Genomic DNA, 14956 nt, shown 5'->3' on the forward strand with positions numbered 1-14956 from the left:
CTGTAAGCCTAATGTAGTATCACATTGTTAAAAATACTTTACCATCCACATGGCAACTGTAAGAATAAGAGAGGGGAAGAGATTTTCCCAAGATCCCACAGTGACTGCTTGGTTGATTTAGATCCAAAAAAAACAGGTCTTTTTATCCAAGTTTATGCCAGTCAATAAGCCATGTAATTATCTGTATGTCTTCTTGATCTCAGAGTAAAAACACAAGAAATGCTTCTACAGAATTTACTTTATTGACAAGCAAATCCAGGGAAATAGATATGTATTGAACTACCCAAGAGCCAGGCAGAGTAGGTGTGTCTTATAAATTTAAAGGATCCATTAGAGAAAAACAGAAGTGAGAAAAGCAGCAGCTGGAAGTCAGCACAGACACTGCACAAAACTTCAGCATTTTCCTTGATGCTTTAGGCTGATCTTCCCACCACTTTTCCTACAAAAGAGAAAGATGAATGCATGGTCAGTGCAGTATCATCAGTATTCCTCACAAAGGTTGGAAAAAGGTTTGCTTTCCATAGTTCATGTAGTCATGTGATTCTACATTTCTCCACATTTATGACAAGGCAGAAGTCAATTAAATGTACTCAGAGATGACATCTGGACAAATTACAGACAGCATGAAGTGTAAACAAATTTCAGAGTTTTGCCCTGGCTTAGACCTTTTGGTTTCAAGTGTTCATTGTCTCAGAGAAAGTATGTACACAGCCGGAAAAGGCAAAAGTGACAGGAGAGATAATGGCAAAGATTCTAGTGTCATAGTTCTGATAGAAGATGTAAGGAGTTGAACCAAGTGTTCAGGAATTTGGCATTTTATAGCAGATCATATATTCAGTTCTTCTCAGTAGTAGGCATCCATTAAATCAAATCTCATCTTACCCTACTGCTTTTCTTCTGGGAAAAGTTTGGTGATAGTCAGATATGTTACATAAGCAAGAGGCACATATTTGTTATGTGTTGATTCACTATTTATTAATTTCACTCTGTATGCTTGGCTTTCTTATTATTAATAGGGAGTTATATAATACCCGCGCTTAGGAATTTTACAGCAAAGTTGATGGTAATTAAGACATTCACAGAAGAAACTCTAATACAAGGAAATGAAGACAGTGGTGAGGAAGTGAGACAACTTTTATCTGGCGTAAACAAAGGTTATAATTCCCTTGGTTATAATCAATCAGACTAAAAGATTGACTGATTGGTTGGATAAATTTTTATTAATTATAAACTGATCTACTGGGAAGGTCACAGTTTATTAGTTAAAATCTACAGCATCTGTTCTGTTCCTTATAAATGTGGAAATTCAATAAATATTGGTCCTTGGTAGAATCTTCCTAGTATACTAACTGTAAAGTTTGAATAGTCTGAATAATAAAGGATAATCTTTTACTCTATTCTTTCCTGAAAGGCTCTTTCCATTAAAATAAAAGAGAAGAATGGATGGAAATTGGTACCTTAGTAACATATAATTTGGTATAAAATGAAATGTCTGAAAATAATTTGGATAAAAGAATATTTTTATCGATGATAAATTTTCTCCAAGCTTCTCATGTTTCTGATTTTGATGAATACTTACACCACCGCCTTACAGAAGGCACATTGATTGCCGTATGTCTGGCCATCAGAACCACAGTGGGGATTAGATTCCCGTGTGCAATAGACCTTGGGATCCCGGAACTCACCGCAGTCAATCTACCAACGTAAGCACAGTGACATTGACATTAATGCATTCTGTCTAAGGGACTGTCTCTTAGAACAGAAGCTTTGGGTAAACTTACACACACACACACACACACACACACACACACACCCATGATATAAAGCTTCCTGAAATAGAAAATAGCTTTCCTTATCTGCTTAACTAGAATTTATTAAATGTAACTGAGACTTTCCCTTTGAGACACAGGAAACCCATTTCTGTAGTTATTGTATTCAGGAGAAAGTTAATGGTGTACAGCAGATGCTTACTCATCTTATAAGGAGTGAGGCAAATGCTATAGGTAGGACTTTTTGCTCCAACACTAAATTATTCTAAATGAGAGTCGTTTTTGGGCTTTACATGCTGCTTGCTTTTTCTTTTCTTCCTTCTTCCCCTCTTTTCTTCCTTCTTCCTTCCCTCCCTTCTTTCCTCTTTCTTTTACTGTATTAATTTAACTCTAATAGCACTCCTGCATTGCTATAAAGATATGGATGCTATTGCAAGGAACTCCTTGCAAGCAAAGAGTTACCAGATGTTATCTGATGGCTTGTTAGTTTTCTCCATGGCTGTTACATCCATTTATAATCTCTTGAAAATACCATTCTAATGTCTTTATTAGTAACTTCCTCTATCTCAGAGTCTATTTGTGGAATTTGAACTTTTGTGCCTACTGTAAAAACACAGTAATGGCTATCTAAGCTGCTCTATTTAGAAGGATTCTGAGGTTGCATCCAGACTTGATGAAAACATATGCTATGACTAATTAGTAAATCTCGTCATGAGTTCTATGGAAGGAATGGTGGTACCAATGCCACTAATATGTCTCCTTACTTATAGTGGTCTCTCAGAAGTAGCCTGGAGTTTTAAGATTCTTTTCAATTCAGTGTCAACTGAGTAAGTATTTGCTGTGCAAATGACATTTGACTCATTTTATGACAGGGTATGGGCAATATGTAATAGGTCAAACTGAGCTCTTCCAAATGTCAGCTGTGTGGAATGAAGTTACATTTATTTATTTATTTATTTATTTATTTATTTATTTTTAAGTAGGATTCTCACCCAGCTCAGAACACAACACCATGCTTGGACTCATGACCCTAAGATCAAGACCTCAGCTGAGATCAAGAGTCTGATGCTTAACTGACTGAGCCACCTGGGTGCCCCTGAAATGAAGTAACATCTAAACATGAACACAGGGATCATCCTTTACTCCATCTATCTTATGTTTATTGATGGATTCATAATATTTAAACTATTCTTATGTGGATTAGTTAAGTCTCACTTAACTCAATGCATAACCCTGAGATATGCATTGAATAATGTTATGTTAACCAGTTTATGGATATGAATAGTGATCCTCAGGAAAATTATGTGGCTTACCAATGCCACATAACCAGGAGGCACTGAAATCAGTGCTTGGACATATTCCTTCTCATTGCTGATCCAAATTGCCAACAATCTGCTGTGGCTGATTTCCAACACATCCTCATTGAGAGAAAAAAAGAACACCTGTTGCTAGGCACCCTTGACCACACTTACAGTCAAGACATACAGACTTTATTGAAGTACCTTATGGACGGAATGTATGGGAAAAGGTGAAATGAATCATTTGTTCAAGATGTTATGTAAACAATTGTATACTGACAAACCTCTCTGAAGGTTTTCATGGAGAAATGCTCAGCAAAAGAACCACACAACTGAGTTTAAAAATAGCACATATATCAGGTTTAAGGCATCTGAGACTATTAAATATAGATTTTTGTTGAAATTAGGCACTTGTACTGTTGATGTTGGGCAGTATGGTATTTATCAGAGATCTTAGGGCATGGTTGCATAGGAGATAGTTTCACCTTGAGTCCCACTCGCTCCCACAACTCTTAAAGAAAACGCTACCCTTTCTTAATACCTCCAGGAGAGCAATCTTTCCTGTAGGTCTCCAAATGGAAAAAAGGCTGGAAAATCTTTGGGGCATTATAAATCATAGGACACTTTCTTCTCAAAAGCTGTTTTGTATTTTACATTTAAGTCGTTGATGTACACATTTGCAACTGTGTGCTTGGGCCAAGAAAGAACTGTAAACCCCCGAATCATCATTAATATTTTCATTTATTCCACAAACTGCCAATGGGTAGCTAGTAATTTGGAGGACACAGTGCTGGGTGCTGATGATACAAAGAGGAATCAGTCACAAACACTCTCAGTAGGCTCACCATCTCATCTGCATTAGGGAAGCAGAGACGACATAGATCGTTATGGCACAATGTGTGACAGATGCCCCCGTGGGCCAGGCACAGGCAGCATGGAAGCTGAGGACAGCACATCTCAGTCAGAGGTATGTGTGTCTCTACTGTCAGGTCAGTGAGGTAAAGAAAAAAGAAAGTCTCTTACATGAGAGAGACGCCTCCTTAAGACACCTTTCCCTGGCAGCCGGCCCTCTGATCTTGTAATCCACCCTCTTTTGTCCTTTAGAAAGCAGATATGGAAGAGGCAGTTGGGGGGCAAATATGGAGAGGCAGTTGGGAAGACACCGTGAGAGTGTCTACACACCACGTCCTTCCCCAAGCCCACTTTCCCCTTCCACTGCCCCCTGGAATTACTGGAAGAACAAAAGGTTTCAACAATTAAAAGCAAATCAATCAAATGGCATACGAACACACTTCCTTAGAAAATAGACACACCTCACACTTTCAGATTGTAGTGGCTTCCAACCATCCCTGAACTGGAGCCAAAGGATCCCATTATAGGACTTGTTCTGCTGCTTGCCATTAACTAGTTGTGCCATCTTAGACAAAGTACTCAGTATCTGTGCCTCAATTTTCTTAATTAAAAACTTGAAAAGAAATAACAGTTTCTACGCTTCACTGCCAGAGTTGCTATGAGAATCCAAGGTGGTCATGTAAAAGTTGTAGAAAGTCAGGATAGAATATTTGAAATAGCCCTGAGCTAGGAGTGTGGAAAATGAGCTTCTTCTTGCAAGCCTGCCCTAACTCTGATGATAAACCCTTTGAAAACACTTTGTAAAGCTCCAGGTATCTGGAATATTGCTACCACAAATACTAACAGTGTATACTGTATCAGAATATACAATTTCTGGAGCCCATTATTTCTTATCCTATTTTAGTGAATTTTGGGATGTTTTTAAAATTGGTGTTGGATTTAACAAGCACCTCCATTTATTTCCTTAGTTCAGCTTCCAGAGACTGCTTCTAGGCACTTGGGTGACCCCTTGTGGTTCTTCAAAACACTGTGCCCTCTAAAATTTGGAATAAAATGACACTTTAGTACTCGAATATGTTTTTTTGCTAATAATGACTACCAAATCCTTTAACTTGTCTGGAAAATGAGCTCATATGGTTACTAAATCAACTAAAGAGTCAGGATTATTGATATTTTAGTCCAGCATTTTAGTTCTACAAATAAATCCAGTAAAAATTTGCAAATACATACACAATCACACACACACACACACACACACACACACATGCGCACACACACACCAGAGTGTAGGGCTTCTTAAGCAAAAAAGTACTATAATGAAAACAGTTGTTTAAAATCAGCACATACAGCAGGGATTTTGAAACATGGAGGAATTAGAAACAGAGAGCAGAATTCACTGCATTGGCTCAGGAAAGAAATGTTGAGAATGGTATATTTCTGACAATTAGGAATTAGAGTCTGAGATTTTGATGAAGACTAAAGGGAAAAAAGGTCTGGAACTCATCAGTATCATCTGGGAAAATACATGTTCTGAGAGAGAAAATCAAATACATAGAATTTTCTTGAAAATTCCCATAGTGAATTCTTGGGAAGAAAACAGAAAAGACAATAAAGGGAATAGAAGAGAAATAGTTGGAGAGCCAGGGTATTGACGTAGTGTAGAAGTCAGGGGAGAGTTCCAAAAACATTTGGAGTGATCAATTATAGCACATAAAGAAATCATGAATAATGGCTATGTCCTGAAAGCGGCCTTTTTTTTTTTTTTTAAAGAGCACTTTTGGTGTGTGGAAGGAGTGTGAAGACAGGGAAGCAGAAGCCAAGTCAGGGAGCGGTATGATAAAGAAGGGAGCTGATAATATGCATAGGGAGTATTTTTCAGTAAAGGCGAGAATAGGTGAAATATATAGGGCAACTTTAGTCAATGATTTGATTCACACTTCATATTAAATTATGCCAAAATATAATTCTTTATCTCTCCCTCCAAATTAGTTCTACATTTCGTTTTTTTTTTTTTTTTTTTTTTCACTTTTTACCATAGCACCGTTCTTCAGATTCTTCAACCTACCTCAGGTTAAAACATTGCCACTTCTTTCCCGTTGCGAGTATCACCCTTCATGCATTTCTTTACCCTACGTCCCTCTTCACCAATTCCAAATTTATGACCTGTCACCACCTTCAACATTTCTTTCCGAGCCAAGGTAGTGAATTATGCTCTCTGTTTCTAAGTCCTCCAAGTTCCCAAATCCCTGCTGCACGGGGAGACAAATTTGCTTATTTTAAATGACTGTTTTCATTTTAGTACTTTTTTACTTAAGAAGCGAGGATAGTAAACGATAGCATATATTTGTTTAGAAAATTATGCTGCTTGGGGCGCCTGCGTGTCTCAGTCAGTTAAGCGTCCAACTCTTGATTTCGGCTCAGGTCACGATCTTGTGGTTCCTGAAATCGAGCCTGGAGTTGGGCTCTGCGCTGACAGCGTGGAGCCTGCTTGGGATTCTTTCTCTCTCCCTCTCTCTCTGCTCTCCTCCACCTCGTACTCTCTCAAAATAAATAAGCAAATAAACATTAAAAAAAAGAAAACTATGCATTCACATGTACGGCACAATGGCTTTCTACTGCTGATCAGGGGTAGTGTGGAGCTACAGAAGCTCACTCAATGTGGAGTCTGGCATCCAAAGATGCTGACTGCACAGTTTTACTGCTGTTGGTAAACTTGAAGGAGATAGGTCCTCTTTCTAAAGCCTGAGTTCTCCTATCTGTAGTTATAGATGCTGGTTAACACTGCCAAGTTGTATTTAGTTATTCTGTCAGTATCTTAACTGTAAATTAATGCAAGTTAATTAGGAAAAATGAACTGTCCCAAACATATTTTAGCCATAGACCATTGTTTTACGATACTAATATTTTTTTAATATTTAATAGTAAATATTTAATATTTAATACTAAAACTAATGTTTTACTATACTAATATTTACCATGCCTTTAACTTAAAATACTAACAGAAATAGGGGCACTTGGGTGACTCAGGTGGTAAAGCATCTAACTTCGGCTCATGGCATGATCTCACAGTCTGTGAGTTTGAGCCCTGTGTCAGGCTCTGTGCTGACAGCTCAGAGCCTGGAGCCTGCTTTGGATTCTGTGTCTCCTTCTCTCTCTGTCTCTCTCTTGCTTGTGCTCTGTTTCTCTCACTCTCAAAAATAAATAAACATTAAAAACAATTTAAAAAATACTACCAGAAATAAATATAGATATCTTAAAATTATTGTAAAGGGGAAATGGTTGACGATTATTAGTTTTCAGCAGTTTGTTATGTTAATTTCAATCTGGAATATTCTTTTAAACAGATCCTTAAGATTATGTTCCTAAAAACAGTGTGGAGTTTCCTCAAAAAATTAAAAATAGACCTACCCTATGACCCAGCAATAGCACTGCTAGGAAATTACCCAAGGGATACAGGAGTACTGATGCATAGGGACACTTGTACCCCAATGTTTATAGCAGCCCTCTCAACAATAGCCAAATTATGGAAAGAGCCTAAATGTCCATCAACTGATGAATGGATAAAAAAATTGTGGTTTATATACACAATGGAGTACTACGTGGCAATGAGAAAGAATGAAATATGGCCCTTTGTAGCAACATGGATGGAACTGGAAAGTGTGATGCTAAGTGAAATAAGCCATACAGAGAAAGACTGATACCATATGGTTTCACTCTTATGTGGATCCTGAGAAACTTAACAGAAACCCATGGGGGAGGGGAAGGAAAAAAAAAAAAGAGGTTAGAGTGGGAGAGAGCCAAAGCATAAGAGACTCTTAAAAACTGAGAACAAACTGAGGGTTGATGGGGGGTGGGAGGGAGGGCAGGGTGGGTGATGGGTATTGAGGAGGGCACCTTTTGGGATGAGCACTGGGTGTTGTATGGAAACCAATTTGACAATAAACTTCATATATTGAGAAAAAATAATAAACATTTAAAAAAATTTTTAAATAAATAAATAAAAAGAAAAACAAAAAACCAACACACAAACAAAAAGATTATGTTCCTAAATACACAGCTTGGTAGGGAAATAAGAAAAATAAAACAATGTAGGGAGTAGTTCTAAAAGAAAAATCTATTCCATTAAAAAAACTATCCTTATTTTGAGATTATGTCATTCAAGCACTTTGGTATGATACAATAATTTCTTTAATGAAGGCTGGTGAGGGCAAATAGTAGTTTTACTTTTAATTATTATTATTACTATATTATTTTTATATTACTTAATGTTCCTACTTGGCAAATTAAAGAGCTGACAGCATATTAGTCATTTACATTTATGGGGAAAATTTTACAAGACTCTGAATTCCAAAAGTCCAGGAACATGCTTTTTGTTTAGTTTGAACACTCTCTTTGAAAGAATGTGAAACTTTTACAAGTCAATAATTTCAGCTGCTCACTCTAACTTCCCATCAGTGCTCCATCATGGAGAGCTTTCTTGGCATCAGAAGAATGACTTTGATGTCAGAGAAAATCTTTCTCCCTTTGTACTGGCTGGATCAACTTGAGTAGGCATGCTCCTAAAGACAGTTTCAACTTCTGTCTGTTGTTGGGACTGTCACCATCCTTCCAGCCACGCAGAAGAAAAACAGTAGCCTTCATAGGATTCAGATACCTAAGGCCAGAAGAGGCTTTAAAGATCATTGAATCCATATTTTCATTTTAGGGATGTGGAAACAGAGACAATGAGAAGGCAAGAGACATCCCAAGAGACAGCCTGTGAGTATTCGAACAAGGACTGGTCTATGTTGTCTCTAGTGTGTTTGAATGTTTGAAAGTCACTGCTTCCCAGCATCAGATAATTACCTAGAATGTAGATTCAAAACTCCCCAGCTGTGTGATTATTATTCAGTAAGTCTGGCATGGTGCTTAGGGATTGGCATACTGAGGAAGCATCCCCTGTGATCCTCAGGGAAGCAGACTCTAAGACTTGGGTCCATCTAAAGGAATAGCATTAGTAAATTGCAGATTTTAGATGAGTCCTAGAAAACACTAAAAGTCCCATCTGGAATTCCAAGCTGAAAGAAGAGAAGCAACTTGTGTGTTAAGGAGAAAGCTGGGGTTAAATTCCATATATTTCAAACGTATGTATAATACCCTTATCACATATTACTACCTAATGGGATATGAAATGTTTGTCTTGATCTGATGTCCTTTCTCTGTTTGTTTGTTTTGATATTTAACATAGACTGTGCTACCATATATATTTAAACATAAGAATAAATCAAATTTAGAATGTACGATTATATATAGCAATACAAACACATGTGCACGTGCACTAGGACACAAGTGCATGTGTGTGCACACACACAAAGACACACACACACACTGGCAGTTAATTGTAAGGCATCATCGATTGTAAGGCATGCATCAATTTCTGAGATCCTAAAATTTGAAATAAAAAAAAGTTTTATGCAAGTGGTAGGTATACAAGGGCTGGAAAATATTTTTCAGCTCCTTTGCTAACTCCAATCATTTGGCAGTGGTATCTGGAAACTTTGGACGCCAAGAGTTCTTGAGCACAACAAGGATAATCAAGAACCAAGGCCAAAAGTCACGTAAAAATGTTCAGTATAGACACAGGGACAGGATTGGCAGAGTGAATACTGATGATTTGTCTTTTGGTAGAACAAGAAAACTGGAAAAAAGTTGGTGGATTAATCAGCCAAATCTTGAAGATAACTTGTGTCTATTCCTATTTTTAACCCAAATTGTATTTCAGTTTGAGTGAATCAGTGTGTGTATCCTCAGTGCAAAACATTAAACAAGCTGCCTCCGCTGGCTGCCTTGCTTCCAAACAGAAAGTAGCAGCCTCTGTCCTAATAACTCCTTGATAAACTGGTAACGATTAATCGCTAAGTCATCCTTTTACCAAATGCTCCCACATAGTTTATTTAACTTAAATCTAACTCTATGAGGTGAATAATATTATCCCTTTTCTATAGTTGTGGAAATTACAGCTCAGAGAAGCTGAGTAACTTGCCCAAGATCACACAGTGAAATGAGTGATAGAAATCAGTGCTATCACAGATTCATCCTGTTTTTATTTATACTCATTTCACTTTAACAAAATCTGAGAATGGGCATTTAGGCTCTTTTAAGTGGAACACAGTATATTCGTAGAGATGCTACAGTTGAAAAAGGATTTGCTTCTGATTTCTGCATTCGGTCTGCTTGTTCATTGTTTCTGCTCTTTCACCCGCAGGCAAACCTCTCTTTGGTCTGGGAATTCTAGCCAAACACCACCCAGGTCTGAATAAAAGATAAAAAATATGTACTGACCTTTCCTTCTTGACTGAAGACACCTGAAAAAAAAAGCACAAAATCCAAACAAGGTAGTCTCTGAGTGTGCAAAAAAGAGAGATTTGCAAAATTAGGACACGCCCAAGCCCAGCATGATTCTTGTTCTTGGTTCTTGGTCATCTCAACAAATCATGGCATGGTAGTTTTATTTTTTATATGTGTTCACTTCTTAGGGAGCAGTAGAAAGTTTGAAAGGGATATAAGCACATGTACTATAATGGGGTAATATTTTCTGGAGGTTGGGATGAGGTGAGAGGAAATAATTTAAGGGTCTGGAAATTCATGTGACTGCCCTGGTCGAGTCACTCATTTACTCTGGAAATGACCTTGTTATCTCTGGCTTCACTGGGTCGGAAGCTGGGTTGGAAAATTTCCTCTAACTTTGACATTCTAGGATTCAAATGCATGGAGTCCCTCCCCAAAGCCTTTGTTACAGGCAGTTGGGGAAGGCACTACATTTGTTTGTTCTTTGAGCCCCACATTGCACTTCTGCCCTTTATACTCAACCAGCTTTAAAGACTTGGCCCAGGGGCGCCTGGGTGGCTCAGTCGGTTAAGCGTCCGACTTCAGCTCAGGTCATGATCTCGCGGTCCGTGAGTTCAAGCCCCGCGTCGGGCTCTGGGCTGATGGCTCAGAGCCTGGAGCCTGTTTCGGATTCTGTGTCTCCCTCTCTCTCTGCCCCTCCCCCATTCATGCTCTGTCTCTCTCTGTCTCAAAAATAAATAAAACGTTAAAAAAATTAAAAAAAAAAAAAAGACTTGGCCCAAATATAGACTTGTAAGGACAAACTCATTCTCTTCTCTATGACTCATTCTCCTGCTACATCTTTCTAAATTCCTGAAAGAGAAAAAAAGTCCATAAATACAGTCTTGCTTCTGTCTCTCCCTCCATCTTTAAGATTATGTGTGTGAATTTTAGGTTGTGGCTAATTCGCTCAGCGGTTTAAAATACTGATATAAAAGTCTTAGGTTCAGTTCTGGTAGAAGCTGCTGCTGATTTCTGGCCATTTCTGTGGAACTTCTGTGTCAACAACACTTCTCACATGTAAGCCCAAGGCCACTTTGATGACAGAAAGTGGATGACTAAGTGTGATCCTTCTCTAACTCTGGTCAGCACAAGGCTTTTAAATTTAAAAGGAAGTTAATGAACATCTGCTGTAGTGATTACCAACCTTAACTGCAGTAACCCATGTGGTGGGTTACTAGATGGTAGCTCCCATTGTGGTGAGCAGAGCATAATGTATGCGACTTGTTGAATCACTATGTTCTACACCTGTAACTAAAGTAACACTGTGTGCCCACTATATTCAATAAAAAAGGAGGATTTCTCTACTAAAAAAATAAATAAGTAAAGCACAATTTCAACAACAAAAACAAAACAACAACCAAGTATAGATTCTAAGGATAATCATTTGAAAACTCCATTGTATAAGATCACACGGGGCCTGGAAGCCTATATTTTTATGACCGGTTCAAATGATTTTTATGACAATACATTGTTATAATTTTTCATCATTTCTCCACTGTACAGATCTTTAATCAGAAGAGGAGAGATTTCACCAAATGTCTCCTAGGTAGGAAATGTCAAGGCAGAAGTAGAATTAATATTTACAATGTCTGAGTCCAATCCAGTATTCTTATTATTAAACTTTAATAATGGCAATATTAATAGGTGTTCATCGAACTCTTACTATGCCCCACTCACTATGTTAAGGACTTTGCATGCATTTTCTCATTTAAAACGCCATGTAGGGCCAGCCCTTTTACATTCCCATTTTATAGAAGAGGAAAATGACACACAGAAGTGTTATCACACAGCTGTAAAAAGGAAATGCCAAGACTGATCTTCATTTCCCTTGGCACATTAAGACTCTTAGGCCCAGTGCCTTCCCAAATACGGATAAGTCTGTGAAGAACTCAGTTTTGTGTTAGTGTTTGGTATTGGCCAATCAGATCCAATGAGAATATCCATTAGCTTTTGTAAAGAGAAGCAATAAAAGGATATCAGTTAATTTCTGAAACTATCTTTGTAAGTAAATTTTAATGTAGTTATAGATCTATTTTTTATGTCACCTCAGCAGTTGACTGAACCACTCACTCAAGCTGTTTGGCTTACGTAGTCAAACTCACTCAATAGCATCACTGAAACCTTGTATCCAATTTTTAAAAAATATTTCTAAGTGTATTTATTTACATAAATATGACCAGTTCCCGGCAAACCATGACTTGTCCATCTGTTTAGTTTCAATGAAAAATTCTTGTTTTTTTACATGTTCAGCCATTTAAAATCTCTGATAGCAGCAAAATTCAACCACTTTTGTCACTGGAAAACGTTGTATCAGACATGGAAGTTCCCAGAACCCACACATTTCTAGTATTCTACAAAGGAGAGAAGATCTCAAAATGTTGTGCTATTTCTCCAGGTGACACAGGCCATTAGTGGCAGATTTGGGCCTAGGTGTTGGGTCTCGAGTCTCTAGCATGTGCTTTGTCCACTGCAACAGCAAAGAAGAGAATAATAAAGAAGGAAGTAAATAGGTACAGTGGCCCTGTTTGTGCACATGATCCTGTGATGAAAAATGCCAGATTGAACTGTAATGACCCTGTAAACAGTCTGGATTGATAGAATATATGACCATTGCTCATTAAAGTGACAAAAGATAGTCCCGTGCCTGAAGGATTAATTTACTACCAGCCTATATGTTTCTGCATTTTAGGATTCATTCACTTTTCTGGAGCATTCTCTGAGTGGCCTTTTTCCTCCTGGCTTCAATTTCAGTTATTTGCAGCCCAGTTATAAGAATAATAAGGACAGGAAATCTTCCTTTTGTCTCAGAAGCCAAACTAATAGTTACAACGATTACTCATCCTCCAGACTAGTTCTGTGGAACAAATATCAACTGTAATGTCTAGAAGTCTTGGATTCAAATTCTAAATTCTACTTACTAGCTGCAAGTCCTTTGGCAATTTTCCTAAGTTCTTTGTGCCATGTTCTTCTTTTTATATATAGAATATAGATATAAATACCTTGCCATGTGTATTGGAGATAAGGCATAAAAGCCCTTAGTACATGCCTGGAATATGGTATATGCTCAACACAAAAGTTATGTTTATCATTACTATCACCATTTTCATTATCACAATCATTATCATTCTTATGATCTCAGAATTTTCTAAATATCAAAATCGTTAGAATTGTGAAATATGGTAGAGAAATACACTTATTTCCAGTTAAGTATAAATACTGGATTATAATTTTAAGAAAAAAAAACTCACCTGAGAAAATGCTGAAAAGAGCCAGAGACAGGAGCAGAAAGACACTCAATAATTTCATGGTGCCAGTTAGCTCACTCAGGTCAAGAGTGCTTTGTCCAGCTCAGGTTCTGTGTCAAGACACTTCCCAGAGCACTAAAACACACAATGAGACATACATATATAGAGAGAGAGACGATCAAGGGAGTTGGGATCTCCACCTTCTTTATAAATCACATTCTAAAACCACATGCAAATCTGTAAAGTTTAGGCATTTATTGGGACCTCTTACCAACTTAAAGAAAGGCTTCATGCTCTCCATCATGCTTAAAAATTAGAACAATTATGTGACTCGCACCTTGGGTCTTAATAATTGAGGATGTCATTTTCCACCTGTAGCCTACGTTTTCCTAACAACCAATATATCCTCCCTGCTCTTCCCTCTAAGGTTTTGCTGTATTAAAGGGATGATTCACTGGTGGAGCCCGCTTGATGCCTAGGTCTCTTTCAGACAGGTCCTGCATGTCTGTGGTCCAGATGAGTAACCACCAGGGAATGGAATCTTGGGTGTAACTTGAATTTTCAAAGTCCACATCATCCAAGGTGTACCCCAGAGAAATAGGTATCCTACACTGTCACCAGGACTACATCTGAAAAAGCACTTTCTGGGGAGGGATCAGCTTGTTAATTTTTAAAATAATTGCCGTTGTCAAATGCCAGTGAGTTTTAATTCTGAAGTCAAATGAAGAAGGGAGTCCATCAATGTATGTTTTTTATTTGCAAAAACTATGTTTAGAACCACTGGTGATGTATGGAAGTGTTGAATCACTATATTGTACACCTGAAACTAATAATTATACTGTATGTTAACTAACTGGAATTTAAACAAAAAACTTAAAGTGTTTTTTTTTAAGTTACCCAATCGAGTAATATTTGAAATACAGTATATTCAATATTTCCCTTTTCTCTGTGAAGTAAAAAAAGAATGGTCATACTAAAGCTTTTTGTTTTAACTCCTTGAAAATACACTGTCCATATACATAGACCCATTGACTATCATGGCCAATTTAATTGCAAGAGAGATCAAAGAGTTGGGTGCCATAGCTTTCTTTATGGGAATAACAACAAAAATAAACAATGGGTATAATGATAATGAGAAAGTTTCAAATCATAAACAGCTACTTAAAATATCATGAAGAAAAGTACAATTTAAAGTGTTGGAAGAACATGCCGAATGCGCCCAGTTTAAACACTCATTTGTGGAATCTAAAAACAAAACAAATGAACAAACAAACAAAAAGCAGAATTAAGTCTATAAATGCAGAAAACAAATTGACAGTTGCCAGCCAGAAAGGGTGTGGGTAGTTGAACAAAATGGGTGAAGGCAAGTGGGAAATACAGGCTTCCAATTATGGGATGAATAAGTCACAAGAATAAAAGGCAG

General features: G+C 37.5%; 1 protein-coding gene across 1 annotated transcript; it reads right to left on the minus strand.

Moving 5' to 3' along the window:
* Positions 1–220: 220 nt before the first annotated feature.
* LOC109246422 (serine protease inhibitor Kazal-type 6) lies at positions 221–13660 on the minus strand. Its single transcript, XM_053907650.1, has 4 exons — positions 13537–13660; positions 10241–10263; positions 1580–1695; positions 221–439 (listed from the first exon to the last, which is right to left on the minus strand). Exons 1-4 carry the CDS (start codon positions 13592–13594, stop codon positions 394–396), a joined length of 243 nt encoding a protein of 80 aa, XP_053763625.1. The 5' UTR covers positions 13595–13660; the 3' UTR covers positions 221–393.
* Between the last annotated feature and the right edge of the window lie 1296 nt (positions 13661–14956).

This window comes from Panthera pardus, unplaced genomic scaffold, assembly GCF_024362965.1.
Source record: "Panthera pardus isolate Hobbes unplaced genomic scaffold, ASM2436296v1 HiC_scaffold_2, whole genome shotgun sequence".
NCBI lineage: Eukaryota > Metazoa > Chordata > Mammalia > Carnivora > Felidae > Panthera > Panthera pardus.